We start from the raw sequence: 17,753 nt of genomic DNA, 5'->3' as shown, positions 1-17,753 counted from the left end.
ATGACATATGTTTTGGTTATGTGACTGGCACTTTGCTTCCTCCGTACAAACGGGCTCTCACATGATTTTTGAGGCGAATTTATCTCGTAACTTGAAGGCAGTTAGATTGAAACTGGTTCTGGGTCTCCTGCTGAGCCTGAAGCAGAGGATGTGGTAGAAAAGACACCCGGTACAACATTTCTGTCGAGTGGTTTGGTTGTGTTGACGCTTACAGAAACATTAAGAGGAGAGCGTTCGTGCCGAGCCGCTCGTGTTCCAGTCCTCGCGGTCCGACCCAGAACCCCAAACTGGAAGACATTCTCAGAGGCAGCGCAGCAGACAGTGACTGGTCCATTCATTTCCACCCTTCAGTCCATTTATCCATTTACAACCTCACCAACCACGCCCCGCTTGACCCCGCCTCCTTTTACCCTCCACTTCCACCGATCAGAGTGTTTTTAAGTGTCATCTCTGCAGCTTGGTGTCGGCCGACGGGAGGTGACGAGTTTCCCAAAAACAAACACATCAAAGTTCAAACTCTCGTTCATCTGCAGGCCGAGCTCCTCGTTTGGTGTCCAACTCCAGTCCTCCAGAGCTACCTGCAGCTTTTAGACGCATCCTTGTTCTGACACACCTGAATCAAATGAATGGTTTGTTATTAGGCCTTTGCCAAACTTGATGTCTGCTGAAGAGGGAATCGAACCTTTTGATTCAGCTGTGTTGGAGTAGGGATGCATCTAAAAGCTGCGGACAGCAGCTCTGGAGGACTACAGCTGGACACCCCTGGTTAAAGGGACTTTTATGTAACAAACGTGCAGAACGTCATCAGCAGTTGTTGTTTTAACTGTTTTAAAATGTGACCGTTCTTTAAACCTTTGCTCTGTTTTTATCCCTACGCTCTTTTCGCCAACAGACGTTACTCTCTTACTTGGCACATAAGGTGTTTTTAGTAACTTACTTAAATATGGCTACACTGACTTGCTGCTCCTTATGGTACAAACTGGCCCAGCCTAGTTCTAAAATGAGCAGCTGCTTATTCAGGTTCTGAGAGCTTCCTGTTAATCAGCAATAGAATCAGGATCAGAAGAACAGCCGGGACTGTTTTGGGGACTTGGTCCAATCTAGATGTGGAACCAGGGACAGTACAGTGGAGGGACATTTCAGCCTGAGCAGAGGTTTTCCATCTCTGATCTTTATGACTCAAAAATATCTTTACAAATGATTTTATGATGACAGAAGTTTCTCAGGATTGTCCTGAGCCAGCGTGACGACAGAGGCTGAACTTGTGGAACCACAGTATGAGCTGCAGAGACAGGATCGCAGCACGAATGGCACTAACGACTTTCCATACATGCTGCAGTCCTGGTGATTTTCTCCCGCTGAGAACGGTGAAGGCAGTGATAGAACGTGTGCAGGAGGAAGGACGCGTTTGATGGAGACTCGTTTCATTTTTTTCTTTTTGGGAAACTCGGCTGGTAACATCGGAGAGAAGTAAAGGGTCTGAGTGAGAGAAGAAGGAAAGTCTTAGAGGTTGGAGAGGGCAGTGCAGCGACTCAGGCTGAACGTCTAAACTTTACTCTCTGGAAAGGAAAAGATCTCTCCGTCACAGAGCAGTGCAAGGAAGAAACGTACTCGGGGTGGACGCAATAAAGGGAGCTTTCAATCCTGAGCATCCATCCAGGGAGCTGCACGTCTGCTCTACCTTAAACTCTTGACTTTTATTTTGAAAGATGACAGGAAATCTTTTCCTTTCAGCTGTGTGAAGTTCAGACGAGGTTGGAGTGAAACAGTTTTCAGGGCAGTGCTCTTTGTCTAAACAAAGCGGGGCAGTGTCAGAAACGCTCCAAAGCCCCCCCACCGGCCGACACCTGAATGCATCACGGTGGAGGGAGTGAAAGCGGGAGCGTCGGGCGTTTTATCCAAACACATTCACATCCACGACATAAAAACCTGTTCTGGAATCTTTTGATTCACTAATCAATAACCGACCACTTCATCTTTTCCTTGAAGTTACATTTAAAATTCTAATTTCCTTCTCTTGAACCGCTGCACACATCGTGCCAAGTCAACATAAACAAATGGACCAATCAGAGCTCAGTGTGCCCGTCCTCATCAAAACCAAACACACAGTCGTGTTAATAACAGACAAAGTGAGCGCATGCTGTGGCGTTTTAACCCGTTAAATCCTGATCACGCAGAGCTCCAACACACAGGGCAGGTCGCGGTCGGCTCGTCGTTCAGCTTCAGTCCTGTTCAGACCGGATCAGAGTTACACAACTCGGCTGTTAGTGTCTCAATAAATCATTTAAACCTCCCCGTGTCTGCGGGGGCGTCGCACAGAAAGTACATCATGCAATATTTCTTGTAACGCCGCAAAACCCAAAATCTTGTCATGTGATCAGAGCCTGAACGCAGCACAGAGAGACTGAGCTGCGATCAGTTTTTTATGACATTATTGGTGGACTTCACAGTCCTGCTGATCTCTTTTTAAAACCAACCTCGTGTCTGAAACTCCCCACAGTCAGAGTTACACCTCCACCTGTGCTCACGGCTCTTTGACCTTTCCTGCCCCGGGTTGTGTCTCACAGGCTGCAGGCCTCTAACAGTAACTCACACCAGCCGTGTTTTGGAGAGCAGACTGTATATAAAGGATAGCTGTAGCTACCAGGACGTCACTCGCTGTAAAATACAAATAAAATTCCAGAATTTCAGTCGCCAAAACTGGAGCTCAGACTTCTTAGGCGGAGGAAATGATCTCTAACAGTGTTTTTTACCAGGCTGTTTATTTCTACTGTAAAGCTGTTCATTTTAACATACCAGTCTATGGGGACTGGCCCACCGCTGAAAGTTGCTGCTTGATTTTGGGCTCCTGCCGTCCTTCATTTATTACTTTCTGTGCAATGGAAAAGAATTAGCACTATGCTAAGCTGCACATTTCTGGCATGTTTGCAAAGTTCATGGTTACTACAGATCGGTTACTACTACAGTGGGTGTGCTCGCTATAATCTGACAGCACACTGACTGTATAGTTTATACAGAGAAGCATCCAGGGTTGTTTCTGCCCTACGTTTCCCCTGAAATGATTAATTGATTATGTTTTAGGATATTCAAAATCCCCCCATCGTCAACTATTTGTTCATGGAAAATATTTGGGAGTACACCATCTATACTACAGTCTGTTCCAACCGTAAACTGGGCTTGTATTTGACCTATAAGCTGCAGGTGCTTTTACAAGCCTCTTGGCAACCCACCTCCACCCCAGCTCTTCTGGGGTGTATCATATCTGATGTCTCAGGTGCATAGTGACAAATATAAACTCCTCTGCGGATGTAACAGCCGTTAACACAGCCTGAGACGAAGCCTGCAGACAACACTCAGGGCTGAAAGGTCAAAGCCTTTCTCTGAGCCTCGCACAAACTTTTTAGAACTCGATCCTTCACGTTTGGATGCGTTTAAAGAAGTTTCGTCGGTTTTCGTCAACGTGAAGCGAAAGCAGGAACTCGATCTACAAACTGCTGAGTGATTTTAAAAAGCAGGAATGTGGAGTTCACGTGGACACCACCTGCAGCGACCACACAAACCGGCACGCTGTTCTGATCCTCTCAGGCGTACAGTCACCCGGTCGCCCGACTGACCTCCGTCACAGGAAGCGGTCCGATCGGCACAGAGCCGTCTTCCTTCCTTCAGTCGCCAGTGTCTGCAACAAAAACCCACAAAGGCTCCCACCCCGAAAACACAACGTAACGCACGTAAAGATGTGGCAGCTGAAGAAGACGAAACAGAAAAGGTCTTCCTTCCAACCGGACAGAACATCACGCAGAAGAAGAAGAAGCGCGGCGTGTCAAAAGTGCGAAAGTCTTTGCATTCATTAAGAAATGAAAGGAAGTGAAGTTTCTACATGGCTTAAAGCTTCGGAGTTCTCAGCGCTCGCTCGACTCGCAAAAACATTTTGTCGTCGTTGTGACAGAAATGATGATGATGATTACAATGTGGCGATGAAGAGTAGGTGGGCTAGCCTCTCGGCGCCATTTCAGCAGGGCTCTTTGCATAAAATGTAAATCATCATCATCAACGTCTTGTTTTTTTTCCATTTCCAAACAGGCCCCTCCCCCTCGCCCTCCCCCATTTGATTTAAAATATTTCATAACGAGCACGAAGACCCCACCGCCCCCCCTCCCCTTTTTTTAAGCTTCTTTTTTTCTTTGTTTTCGCCGTCGTTGTTATGGCGGTTGTTGTCGTCGTCGTCGGTGTGGTTGTAGTTGTTGTTGTTGCTGAACAGAGGGAGTGTTAAAATGGGAGTTCTCCTCCTCCTCCTCCACCTTCGCCTCGTCTTCCTCCTGCGGGTGGCGCTGCAGGCTACGACGCCTCTCGTTCTGTGGAGGACTCCGCTGCCCGCTGCTCCCTCTCCAGGCTCCTCGCCCGCTCCTCGCTGTTCATCGTCGGGCTCCTCGAGGACTTCAGCAGCTTCTCCTCGAGCTCGTGCAGCGACGGCTCCTTATACATGCAGACTACAGGGGGAGGGCGGGGGGAGGACGGGGGAGAAAGACAGTGAGTCATTAAAGCATCACGCCACCACCAACTCTCGAATTTACACATAAAATAAACTGAAAGACATCCAGACGTAAATTCAGATGTCAGAGTTCAACCTGTGATGCTGCATTCAGTGACATAATCATAACTAACAGGTGTGCAGTTTGTGCCAGCGTGGACGAGGACACACCTGAGCCTTTATGCAAAGTATAAAAACAAACCTATTAAAACTAGCAGCTACTTCGAGGTCTATGTGCTGACGTTAAATAACAGAAAAGAAGAAGAACGAATCAGAAATGAGGAGGTAAAAGAAGACATCAGTGAGTTAACGAGGGGGAAGAAGGAAGAAGGGGAGGAAGGAGGCTGAAGGACACCGAGGAAGAGGAGGAGATTGACAGAAGGACGAGAGGAAGGTGATAGTTGACAGATGTATAGTTGATGGATATTTTTAAATGAAGATGAGGGATGAGAGGGGAGGGGCAGAGCAGCTGAAAGCAGAGACGGAGCTTCGTGTTTCCAGTTAAACCTCCATCTGTGATATTAGAGCTTCACCTTGTCCTCACACTCTGAGTTCTGGCTGGACGACCTCGGCTCCTGGCTCACCTCTGAGCTCTCCACGCCTTCCTCAAACGCTGCCGTTTGCTCCCAGGATCTAAGAGCACAGCAGCTGAGCTACAACGGCTCCTACAAACCGACAGCACAACCTCCCAGTCTCACAGCCAGCTGCCGTTTTACTGGTTGTATCGTCAAACAGGACTAAAAATATCACATTAAAAGGCTTCGCTATTCTTTCAATTTATGTCATTCTGGTTCGAGGGTCAGTGTTTACGTAGGCTTTACTCGGCCAACGGTTCACCTGAAGTAGGTCAGAATGTGAGGCTGAGGATTTTGAGATATGACGTTCAGAAACACTTTTTCCTGCCTCTGTGTTTTAATATCAGGACGTTTCCAGCAGAATGTAGATGTCAGTGTTTCAGTGTTAAGCACCTACATTTACAAAATCTCCTCTAAATGCAAAACCTCACTTCTACTACGATAAACTACAGACATGTGGAGAACCGTCGATTTCAAAGTACAAAAATCCCAAACTGGGAGAAAAAGCTGACTTTTCTACTTCTTCTCTCATGTTTGCGCTTAAAAAAACATTTTGTTGTAAAAATACAGAGTGTGGAGTTTAGCTCAGAGCGGGAGGCGAGGTTACACTTTCCTCTAAACACAACTTGTGTGTCTGACGCGGAGCAGAGGAAGCTGAAGATATCAGCAGCATGTGCACACAGAAGAACAATGTGAAATAGTTTTAACATTAGCTTATTAAAAGTTTTGAAATATGATGACCTGTTGGAATCGTGAGCTCCTGTCGTGTAAACATGAAATGTAACTGTTGGACTGACGTCATCACAGACCTGCAAAATCAGTCATGAACTGTAAGGATAAATATTCACTCTGGGACAACAGAAAACAAGCGTGCCTTGAACTCCAGGACGGTTCCCCGAGGACCTCAACAATACTGCAGACCCACAAACCTTCTTTACACATAAAGAAAATCGACGGTGGCGTTACTAATTCACACTTCGTCCTCGTGTTTTGTCTTTCTGTCTGACCCGTGAGACACGAAAGCATCGCCACCACCAACATCTGTGTCCACAGCTGGTCTCACCTTCGATGGGTCTGGGGACAAAGTGTGAGCACGGTTTGGTTTTCTTCACTCGGTTTCCCTTCATGATGATTCCTTCCTTATTGAGGCCCAGGAACCAAGCCCGGCCCGACTCGTGCTGCCGATACATGGTGGACGAGTAGATGACGTAGTAGTTTTCAAAGACCGACTCCTTGAACTTGCACTCTGGTGTGAACACATCCTGATACACAAACACACAGAAAACATTTGAAGTGTAATCAGCAGAGAGATCATTTTGTAGTTTTCCTTACACGACCGCCTGCTTCACATCTCTGTGCGTCCACATGTTTGATTGCACGACTCGGCTGCTTTTATCTGAGTTTTATTTTGAAGTTTAAACTTGGGGCTTTTATTTTGAAATGAACAGCGTCGAGTGCTGACCAGCAGCCTTTTAGCGTCACGGTTCAGTTTGTGCTCAAAGCTTTTGTCATCATTTTACTTCCATATGAATCTGCCTGCCTGGTGTGACAGGACAGGAAACGCTCACTACATGCTGATACTTCACAGAAACACGGCAGGATGTGATAGGACACAGCACGCGAAGCAGCCAATGAGCCGCGACCAATACGAAACACCTCGAAGGTGATCGATCACATTACACGCACACGATAGCGTCAGCAGCACTGCAGCGCAGCGTCACATGTAACAGGACATGAGAGGCTTACAAAAGCTGGCTCTTAATTCTCAGCCTGAGTTCACACTGAGCACAAGTTCACTGCTGCAGTCTTTACAAAATGTTGATTAAACAAAAGGAATCTGAACTGTAAGAACTTCAATAATCCATAAAACATCAATGGGAAAAGAAGCTCAGTGCAAAGCAGCTGAAGAATAAAACTCGACATTATTTCGAAAGCTTCAAAAAGCTTTTAAGTTGAAATATTAATGTAAGTCTTGTTCGTGCACTTTATCCTTCACGGAGCAGGAAGCTGTGGTGGACACCAAACGTGACTGCTGGGCCGTTTAAAGTCCCAGTTTAGCACCTCCCTCCAGGTATAACAGGTGTGTGCGTGTGTGTGTGTGTGTGTGTGTGTGTGTGTGTGTGTGTGTGTGTGTGTGCACCCTCTGGATATAACAGGTGGTCAGGCGAGCCAATCAGAGCAGAACAACCCCCCTTAGCCTAGAGCCAGAGCCGGCGTTCAGTTACCTCAATTCTGCGTCCACTTAATAAATAAAAAGCAGTTTTGGTCAGCAGGTGTGGACTGCAGGCTCCTGGAGAAGCTTAGAGGCTGTTTTTATTTGTAATCTGTTGCCGATTATGTTCATGTGTCGCTGTGCTTCCTCTCCCAGCCTTTTGCTGCCCTGCTCCGACCTTTCAGACGCGTTCCTGTCATAAACTTTGTATTGATGTAAAAACTTTGTTCACCGTGAGATGTCACAGATGCTAATTACAAATCTGTCTCTGAGTGTTTAAAATGATTCACGAGTGACTGAGAATCTGATAAGAATCACGCTGAAGTCACTACTACACTTAATAAAACCCAACACAAACACAGCAACAAGGAAAAAGGAGCCACGAGGAAGGAAAGACGGGACTTCAAATGGAGCGTGACGACGATGTCGAGGAGGAAGAGGAAACAGAATAAATGATGAAAAGCGTATTTTTTCCTCCCAGCACGCAGCCTGCATCTCATATCAAGACGTGATGGTTTCAGTAAACAGTGTCGAGACGCTCGGGCCTCCCAGCACAACTTTACTTGCAGCTGTCTCACCGCTCATGCTGTAATGCTCTTACATAACTGCAGAGCAAGAGGAGGAGCTGCTGTACTCTTCATCTGAAGCTACACCTGAGAGAACATGAGTTTATATTTTATGGAGCCGAACCAAATCCTCACTTTACCTCCTAAAAAAACAGGGCTGCCTCTTCCATCCTGGATTTATCCGGCATGTGGTTGAAGGGCTGAGAGATGGGATGAAGTCATGTGATCTCCCCGCTCTCGATGGGAAGCATTTACATTTCAAAGCATTGAGCAGTCAGCACCGACTGGTGAGATGGGATCAGGCCAATTTGTGATTAATTAATAATTAATTAATGATTAAGATTCATGAAGAGGACCATCGAGCTAACAAGTGCAGAAACATTTACTAACAGCTGCACTTCCATATATGGCATCAAACCACGAAGCAGAACTGAAGCGCAGCTGCAAAGTGGCAGCAAGGTTTCATCACGTACCCGCCACGAAGGTGCGCTCGTGTTACACTGACTCAAACTACCACACAGTCAGCGTCCGCGCCTTCAAATCGCAGTGGCGGCGAGACATCTGTGATTGACAGGCAGCAGCAGCCAATAGGAGCGCTGCAGAACAGGTAGATCATGGTCGCTCCTCAGAATTACATCTTCCCCACAGCGCCGACCAACAATCGCAGCTAACAGCTAGCTTCTTCGGGCGCGCTGCGAGCTCATATTTAGTTTTTGTGTCTAACACGCCTGAGAAAGCTTCCTCACATCGTCGCCGTTATCCTCCTCTTCCTCCACCACTCTGCCTCCATCCTGATGCTGCGCACAGAGAGGCGCATTTTAAAGTTTTATGCACGTGTTGTGAATTATGGATGTTAGATGGACTCGCTGAGCAGCAGTACAGCTGTAGATGTCCTCGGTCTGATCAGGGCTGTCCTCCTAACTACTTCCATTGTTCATCATCAATTAATTATTACACACGCTGTCTAAAAGTGGAACTTTTGTACCGTAATGTCACCGAGTTTGCATCTGAACACGAGCTGGAACAGAAAAAACAAACGCAGGATCTCTTTGCAGGGGAAGAACTGGATCGGTCAGATAATGAAATAAGATCTGAAATCAGATCTTGTGGGGATTAAAACTGAGAGAAGTGTTTTCACTTCAGTGAGAAACTTTATCTCAGTGTCACCCTTTAAACTCTGCCTGAGTCCTTGAGCAAAGCAGTAACACCTTATTACCTCACAAACAGTAGTTGACTATCAGCAACGAGACGTGTTAATAGTTAAAATGATTGTTGGGGACACGTCAGGAGCTCCTGGCTTTACCTGCTCCAAACCTTTAACGAAACAAGCTCAAGAAGGACATGAGGATGAGGCAGATGTTCTTACAGATGTGTAGAGGAATCCCTCGGCGTTCATGGCCACGTACAGCGCGGCCTTCACTCCCTGGATGGCCACGACCCTCAAACCTACTGGGATCAGGTTAAACAGAGCTGGAGGGCGAGAGACATAGAAACAGACAGAGAGAGAGAGTTAGGTAGTGAGAGGCAGAAGTAGATTAATACAAAACGTCACAGAGAGCACAGAAGACGGACGGAGCTACCAGGAAGTCTGCCGCAGTTACCGAGCTCTTATTGTGAAACCTCGAGTTGAGTCATTTGGCGTTTTGAAAGCAGATGTGACGATCGAGCGGCGGAGATGAACGAGGAACTAAGATACTGCACTAAACTCCCCTCTTAACGACCGTGATTTCAAACGTTGATGACCTGGCTCTCTTCCTCTCCTTACTCCTGCAGGTTTCTTCCTGTTAAAAGGGAGCTTTTCCTTCCCACTGTTGCCAAAGTGCTTGATTGTTGGGTTTTCCTCTGTATGTATTATTGTAGGGTTTACATTACAGTATGAAGCACCTTGAGGAGACTGTTGTGTAAATAAAACTCAATTCGAGACCTCCCAGAATATTTTTGTTCTATGAATATGTGCACGTATATATCAGACGGAGCAGAAACGTTTAACACTGCAGGATGATGTGAAAATAGTGGGTTAGCCACAAGGTCCCAGCGTCTCAGCCAGGCGGAGGTTGAGACCCGGACTCTGGACCGTTGCAGCAGCTCCATTCTCTCCTTTTTCAGCTGTTACATGCTAGCATGCTAACAGAGGCCTGTAGAGTCTCCTGGGGGGAATTTGCTGGGATATCCACTCCTGAGATGATGTCTTGAGTGTTTTCCACGTGTGGATACCGTCCTCCGCTGTGGAATAACGGACTTGAGATTCTTTGGCGATGGCCTTATCCCTGCGTGACCGATGGACATCAACTGATGCTTCTTTAAGCTCGTTGCTGATGCCTTTCCTCCTCTGCATTGTGTTAACACACAAACCTGCAAACCTCAGAAACGTCTGCTTCTATCTGTTCTCACATTTGCAGTAAAAAGTGTCGGAAATGAAAATGTCACGAAGAGTCGCACAGAGCAGGTTTAAATTAATAAACCAGCAGTGATTCCTCCATCTCTGCTTTAAATCTTCTGCACCTGTGTAAATCAGACCCACTCAGCATTAAAAAATCCCATTACACCTCCTCAAACTGTGAATTCTTGTGCTTTTAGTCGATCTGTAACGGTGGTTAAAACCCGGCTCAGCCTGCTGATGTGCTTCCAGCTGATAAAGCGAGAGAAAAAGACTGAATAAAAGCAGAGAGAGAGCGAGAGGGGGGGTGATAGAGGGACGCAGTGATGAGAGGTGATTTAATCCTCGGGGACAGAGAGCTGCAGTGTGGGTGAGGATGAGGAGTAGGAGGAGGTGGAGGAGGAAGAGGCCTGTGGCAATGGCTGCGGTTAATCCTCCTTTATTTAACTCAGAGATGATCAGAGAGAAAGCGAGAGGGGGAGAGAGGGGAATCCAAAACATCTCCTCCTCCTCTTCTTGTCCTGTTTTTGCTTCTTTTTTCCAAACCAAAAGGATTTACAGGAAGCAGCAGAGGCTGTAATCCTGAGCTCATCCAGCCGAGAAACAAAGACCTGCAGCGGGAACGTGACCGAGTATCGACGATCAGAAGCTGCCTTCAGACTGCTCCACCTCGGATCACTCTGTTACAGATGCCAGATGCAGCTTCAGCTCTGTTTTCTGACGCAACCCCAAACGGGATTTGTGGAATCGAACCAACGACCTTTTGCTTGCCAAGTGAATGTGTTAAACATGACAGCGTTGTAGGGGAGGTGCCTTTAGTGAGGGGAGGGTGGAGCGTGAGAGCGACAGATGGATTGGGGCGGAGTCTGCAGCGGTGCAGACGCTGCATTGACATCCCCACACTCACCTGTGGGGAGTGACTGAAAGAGCTGCAGGTGTAAGCTGTGGAAATGCAGCTTACACCTTATTGACGGGGCTCAGAGCAGATCTGCTGGTCCTCCACATCGAATAGTTCAGGCAAGTCCGACCGGGAGGAGGCCCCGGCAGACCCAGGACTTACTGGAGAGATTATATCTCAGCTGGCTGGGATCAAATCCCCCCGGATGAGCTGGAGGAGCTGGCGAAGGAGGTCCGGACTTCTCTGGTTAGACTTCATGACCCAAACCCGGGGAAGCAGCAGAAGATTGTTGGATTATGTTTATGTTCTGATTTAATGAGCTGTTGTGTTTGAGATCCTTCTTCTGTGTAATGTTTCACCTTTCTGAGCTGTTCTCTTGTTTGACATCGGATGATTTGATCCACGGTGCTTTTACACTTTGGCTGTGGCTCTTTCCATAAAAGTTGGAGGTAGCGACCACAACATCACACAGTAGTGAGTGTGAAACAACATGCTCACTGAACCCTTCATAAAACCGACTCCTGACACCAAACTTTACAAAATGACGAGCCCATAAACCCTCAGGATCGCCCCCTGGAGGTCATTAAAAGAGTACAGGTGTGAGGCATTTTCTCTTCACTCTTCAGACAGAGAAGCCACGCCCATTTTTTATGTAGCGTGCGGTCTAGACAAATACAGTTTTAATGTGGGACTCACTGTAGTCGCTGTTCTCGTCCTTGGTGCCGCTGATGGCTCCTTCGGGCTGCATCTGCAGGAAGAAGCCCTGCTCGCTGAAGAGGCGCGTCACGATGCCCTTCAGCTGCGGCTCTGAAACACAAAGACCGATGTGAGGTTCAGCACACACACACACACACACACGCACACACACTGTACCTGACAGCAGGTTGTCAGGTAGCATTGCTGAGTTTATCTCACTCATGTAATCGTTTCTTCTTCTTCTCTACTTTCACATTTGAGAAGAAGAAGAAGAAACAAGCGTACATCCCAACATTTCCCGTCCAGCGTTCCTCACACAGACTCGACCGCAGAGAAATGTCACACCTGTGCAGTCAGCTTGCAAATCACGCTAGCTAGCATTAGCTGATAAATCAGCAGTTCACCCTTTGCTTGCATAAGACATATAACACTAACAGTGTGTCAGCCACTAGTTTAAGAACATGTTTAAACATGACCATCGGAAGCCCTCCAATCTGTGTGGACAGAGTCAGGAAGTTCCTGAAGCCCCAAATCAGTGACCTTTGCCCTCAGAGTTAGCAGATGGCTGCTGATGGGTTTCCAGCCTGGGCCACGTGAAGCTTAAGGGCACACAAACACACATGGTTCAAACCCCAGGTTGTCACATGTGCCCCAGAGACAAACCTTAAGCCACGGCTCAGCGCGCGAGTCCCTCCTGCTTGACTTTAACACCGAGCTGAAGGTCTGAGGACGTAAACACGGTAGAAGCTGAGCAGACGAAGTGATGCTCCAGATGACAATGTGGGCCAGAAGGACTCATCTCTGGCAGAAATAGACCAAAAAGACAGCGAGGCTAATGTGGAGCAGGCCGCTGTGCTACTTAACATCTGAAAGGACTGAAGACACACATATGTGTCCGGAAACGACAACAAGGTAAATCTTCACCTTTTAACAGAGCAGACGTGAGTGTGAGTGTGGAGGAGCTGACACACAGCAGGACCAACCGGCCCTGCAAAAACACAACGACCTAAACAAAGACCTTTATTGGCTGCTGCTCATTAAAGTCGTTTGGTTTTACTCTGATTACCCGTCAAACAGCCCACTATCGCCTTGCTCAAGTGCTCGCTCACAGGTTTACTTTCTGGTAAAAGCAATCTTGGTTATGAATTCAGAGAATAATAATAGCCTCCAACATGATCATTTTAAAGGATTTAAGGTGTCAAACAGAAATTAATATTAACTAAATACCGATAAGGACCTAACGTTTATATTCAAGGAGCTAACTTATTTATTTCTGGTCATTTTTACGTTCATAAATACATTCAGTTGTTTTCCCACATATTTATGTCATCAGTGCATTTTAAAGGAAGGCCATAGAAGTCAGCTGGTTTACTTTAGAGGGCAGTGGCGTACCTCACGCTGTGTTTTGATGTTCAGAACCCAAAGTCAGCGTGCTGACGATTCAAACACCGACAGTCACGAAACATCTGCAAGGTGTAATCTCTAATTATAAGCACGGATCCAGGAGCTATATCTGTGAGTGTGTGTCACGCTGTGTGAAGACAAGCTGTGAGTTTTAACATCTGTGAGGCCGCGGGCGACAAAACACCTCGTCACACGCTGCTCCCCGAGCTCAGGCGTGATCAGACTGACAGCGCCTTTAAAACCCAACCTCGTCTTCCCGAGTCGCAGCGAAACGACAAACGCTGAACTAAGAACGCCGTCTGCTGCTGTGGGAGCTTTCTACACGAAGGAACCGTGACATCGATGAAAGAAAACCACCTGCTCATCTCTTACATATATTTATCGATGACCCGAGATGGTACGAAAGCCAACGTTTTCTAAATGTGCATTCCTTTTAAAGGCCACCAGGGGGCGACACCTGAAAGAAAAGACGAGGAAATAGCTCATGGACCTCATTACTGGTTTCCACACACCAACACAGTGATGGTGTAAATCAGGAGTGTCAAACATGAGGCCCGTGGGCCAGAATCTGCCCGACGATGACTCCAATCCGGCCCACTTTAAGTTTCGCAGTTTTCCCTCCACGCCACACCAAACTACAGGATATGCTCTGTGAATGAATGAAAACTTTACATTGTAAATGCATAATTACAGGACAGTCTGAGCGATGAGCTACCAGAACCTTCTCTGCAACTTTCCTACCTGTTTCAAGCCCACTACACATCACAGTTTTCCTTTTAGGACATCGCAGACTGAGAGGGCGAGCGGCTTGATTCTGGCCCTCAGGCCGCACTTTGCCCCTGTGTGTGGTCGATTCTGCACAAAAAGGTGGCCAAAAAGCCGAAGGAAAACCTGGAAGTGCTGCTGAAGGATACTGGAGGCACGCGGTCGTGTTTTGATTTGAACTTGAGCAAAGTTGGGGGTGAAATCTTTACGGCTTCAAAAAGGCTTCATGCAGTAACAGATCTCATAAGCAGAGGACTCACTGAGGGCGAAACATCAAAGCAGGGCAAAGTGCTGACGTTGAGCTGAACGCCGACTTCACCAGCTGCAGAACAACTCATGAATAACTCGGCTTCTTCCTACCAGCTCCTTACTGGAGAACTTGAAGTCTGCAGACTCTGAAGGAGCTGATCAAGCACAAGTGCTGCGTAATAGTTTTTTTAAGAAGCTGTTTGTTGTATTGCCAAGAAAACAGGAGGCGGAGGCGACGGCGGGGAGTCGGCTAATGAGAGATGAGAGCTGCAGCTAGCTCATAAATGTGTAAACGCAGACATCCGTCCAGTTCTCCGACGCTCTGCTGCTGCTCTCCGAGAAGCTTTCTCTGGAGGGAACGCCGCGCGAGTTCAGGTCGACTTTTATCTCGTTATTCTGCAGGAGGACTAGAAAACATAAAGGTTTGCAGTTACTTCAAGAAAAGAAAAATGCCGTCTGGAATCACACCGTGGGGATCTGATGATGCAACGCTTATTACAAATAAAACAGAGAACATGGAAGAACCCACAGCAAACAGGGAGGTGAGTTTTCTTTATGCAATCCAGTATCATGATGAACCCACAGAACATACAACACCACGGAAACCTCAAATTAAAGCTGAGCTTCAACTTTCTGAGCTTTAAAAGGCTGAAACCGTCCTCGTCAAGGCAACCAATGAACTTCTTCAGTGTTGACGGACCCTCAACAGACACAGGTAAGGAAAGCCCTGAATCTGAATTTATCAAAGTGAACATAAGGATAAGCTTTATTTGTCAGTTGCAGTTGCCTGCAGCTGAAATGACAGACCTACAGACAATATACAAACTTACACTGGGGAGACAGGTCAGGCTAGAAAAAGGGATAGACAGTGAAATATGTAACATATGGGGACAAAGTCAGGAGAAAACAAAGGGTTTCTGCCCATGATGACTTCCAACAAGTGAGTCATCATAAGGAGAAAGCACAGAAAACTCCATAGCACACAAAGAAGCACAGATATCATCACACTCTACGCCATGAAACACAGACAAGCAGCATACGGGCGGGGGTACGCCGATGTACACAGTGGTCGCGGACGCTGCAATTCCTCGCGCCTCCAGCTGAGCCGCTGTCTCCATCGGGGGAGGCGGGGTAAGCACGGTTACCTGATCAGAACTGATTGATGTTCTGATCAGGTAACTGTGCAGCAACCAAGGTGTCTGTTTAGTGTTCGAGTGGGAGGAGCCAGACGTCTGAAAGCGACGTTAATAACTAGGGGGGAGGGGGAGGGGCTTCAAAATAACTGCCCGGATTTGTTCAAGTTGCCAAGTTGGGAGGTTTCCTTCCTCAAAGATTCCTGCGTCATTGACAGGAAATGTTCTTATATGGCGATCTCAGGTGCACAGAAGGCCTGCTCACCTACTGTTAAAACCAGCCAGTCAGAGGAAAGCTGAGTTAAAGCTGCAGGTTGTTCACATTAAATTGGACCTGTGTTATTTCCTGTCATATATCTGCTACTTTACGAGCAACAGCCAATCAGAAAGACAAAGGATGCCCTGTGTAAGATAAAGAAGGATTATTTTGAATGGTGACTCGTGCTAAGCTGCTCTGATCAGCGTGGTCATGAACCTGTGTGAGAGCAGTGTTCCCGTCCCGCCGTAACACGGCAAACCTTTGCTCTCCGAATCGTTCCACCCACCTGGTTTCCGGCGTACTGGTCTTTTCTTTCCGCTGCAGAAGCGAACTTTGCTAAAGACGCTGAAGATGTGTCGCTCACACAGAGATCTCGGGTCTTTACTGGGACTTGAGCGTCGCTTGTTAGTGGCGACTTTGTCGCTGTTGGACTCGCGGGCCTGGCGCTTCTGTCTGATCAGGGAGCTGGCGATAGCCGCCGCCATATCTCTGAGAGGAGGACGAAGCCACAGAGGAACAAAATATCTGCTCCTGCTGTCCGAGTCTGAGGCTGACGACCCTTCAGTCCGAAACAGGTGACATGTCGCCTGACGGGCCTCGGAGGGACCGAGTCTGGATGAAAAATCTTCTCCCTTATGGCAAATCGTTGATTAGGTACCAAAACGTTAGAGATCCACTGTGTGGAACAGCTGATGCACAACGGTCACACGTACAGGCTTCAAAAGAAAAACACCAGAAGGATCCTGAAAATCCACAAAAGTGAAGAACCCGGAAGTCGTTTCACGTTCGTGCGATTCACCGCACAAAACCTGTGTGCACTCCGATGTTAGGAAACAGATATTCCTCTTAAACAGTTTAAATAGTTGATTTATGAGTATATGTTTACATGTTGAGGCTTGCTTTCTGACGACTAATCCAAAGAACGGTGATGAAGTCCCCGCACTCTTCAGCTGAGGGTTTGGAAATAGATCACAAATCCTGATGGAGCTCTGAAAGACGGAAACTTTAAATATCCAGAGAAGAACAGAATACCTGTTCCCTAAATAACCCTACAGGTTCCCACACAAGTTAAGACGCAGCACTGGCCTGGAAACGATTATTAAAGGAATAAAGAAAAACTCTGAATGAACATTTGATGAGTGATTACGCCTCGATCGAGGAGCTCATCGTGTCTGCTGGGTAATTTATCACTTTAGGTCACCTCCATCTTTCAGACGCTCCGATGGAAGCGCACATGGCAGCAGGGATTTTCTCGATTTACGCGCCACAAACAGAAGAATCAAAGAGCTTCACCGTGACGTTTCTTCACATCTCTGTGGAGCGAGAGGAAAGCATCTTCATCCACCCGCCTACATCAGCTCGTCAACAACTTCCCGACATGCAGAAAAAGAGGAACAAACCCGAGAAGTTCAGAATTATCCCAGAGAAGAGCCGATAAAGCCGCCGATTCCACGCGCATGCACTCCGCTCTGCTCTATTTTACTCTACTCTGTTCTCCTGCCTCATCCTCTCCTCCTCCTCCTCCTCCTCTTCCTCGCAGGCTGAGAGCTGCTGAATGTGAAGAGAGAGGAGCGAGGAGAAAAGAGAGCAGCCGTCAGCGAGAGATCGAGGAGAGAGAGAGAGATGGAGAGAGGAGAGGTGGAGGTGTGGAAGAAGCTCCTAAAAATATTCCGCCTGATGTTTCATGTTGCTCCCACATCAGACCACTCCATCTTCACTGCAGCATCCCGACGCACACGAGTGCGCTACACGCCGCAGGACGACTGGTTACTACAGAACAACATCAGCATCGAGGCGCCCCGCTGTCGGAGTCGTGCATGTTAGAAAAAAAATCCTTTCGTTTCACTTTAATCTTCAAACCAGATCATCACAAATTACAGCCAAACGCTGGCTTCTGCACTGAGCGCAAACATTTTGTTTGTTTGGACCCAAAAGTGACCAGATCTGGACACGTGCGTGGTTAGAAGACCTCATTTAGGCTCTGATCAATTTTAAAATGAGGATTTTCTGCTTTTGTTTTGAAAATATATCTACAGGAAAGGCAAAAGCAGCTGGCGATAAAAAACCTCAGAATCCTGCAAACAACACGGC

The 17,753-nt window shown here is 47.2% G+C and overlaps 1 protein-coding gene across 3 annotated transcripts in view; it reads right to left on the bottom strand.

The window, feature by feature from the left end:
- Window positions 1–612: 612 nt before the first annotated feature.
- Window positions 613–17,753, bottom strand: part of LOC102195789 (fibroblast growth factor 12) — a 47,328-nt gene continuing 30,187 nt past the window's right edge. For 2 of the 3 annotated variants that reach the window (XM_005737458.2, XM_005737457.1), the window contains exons 2-5: window positions 11,853–11,963; window positions 9,248–9,351; window positions 6,167–6,365; window positions 613–4,487 (exon numbers count right to left, since the gene is read on the bottom strand). In XM_005737458.2, the coding sequence (XP_005737515.1) occupies window positions 4,336–4,487; window positions 6,167–6,365; window positions 9,248–9,351; window positions 11,853–11,963 (566 nt within the window). In that variant the 3' untranslated portion in view covers window positions 613–4,335. Of the gene's footprint in view, window positions 4,488–6,166; window positions 6,366–9,247; window positions 9,352–11,852; window positions 11,964–15,948; window positions 17,177–17,753 lie in introns of those variants that run through there. The other variant, XM_005737456.2, reaches the window with a different exon arrangement.

Source organism: Pundamilia nyererei, unplaced genomic scaffold (assembly GCF_000239375.1).
Source record: "Pundamilia nyererei isolate P.nyererei 1_Seehausen unplaced genomic scaffold, PunNye1.0 scaffold00076, whole genome shotgun sequence".
NCBI lineage: Eukaryota > Metazoa > Chordata > Actinopteri > Cichliformes > Cichlidae > Pundamilia > Pundamilia nyererei.
The sequence above is the reverse complement of the archived record's forward strand: the minus strand, read 5'-3'. Positions and strand labels throughout refer to the sequence as shown.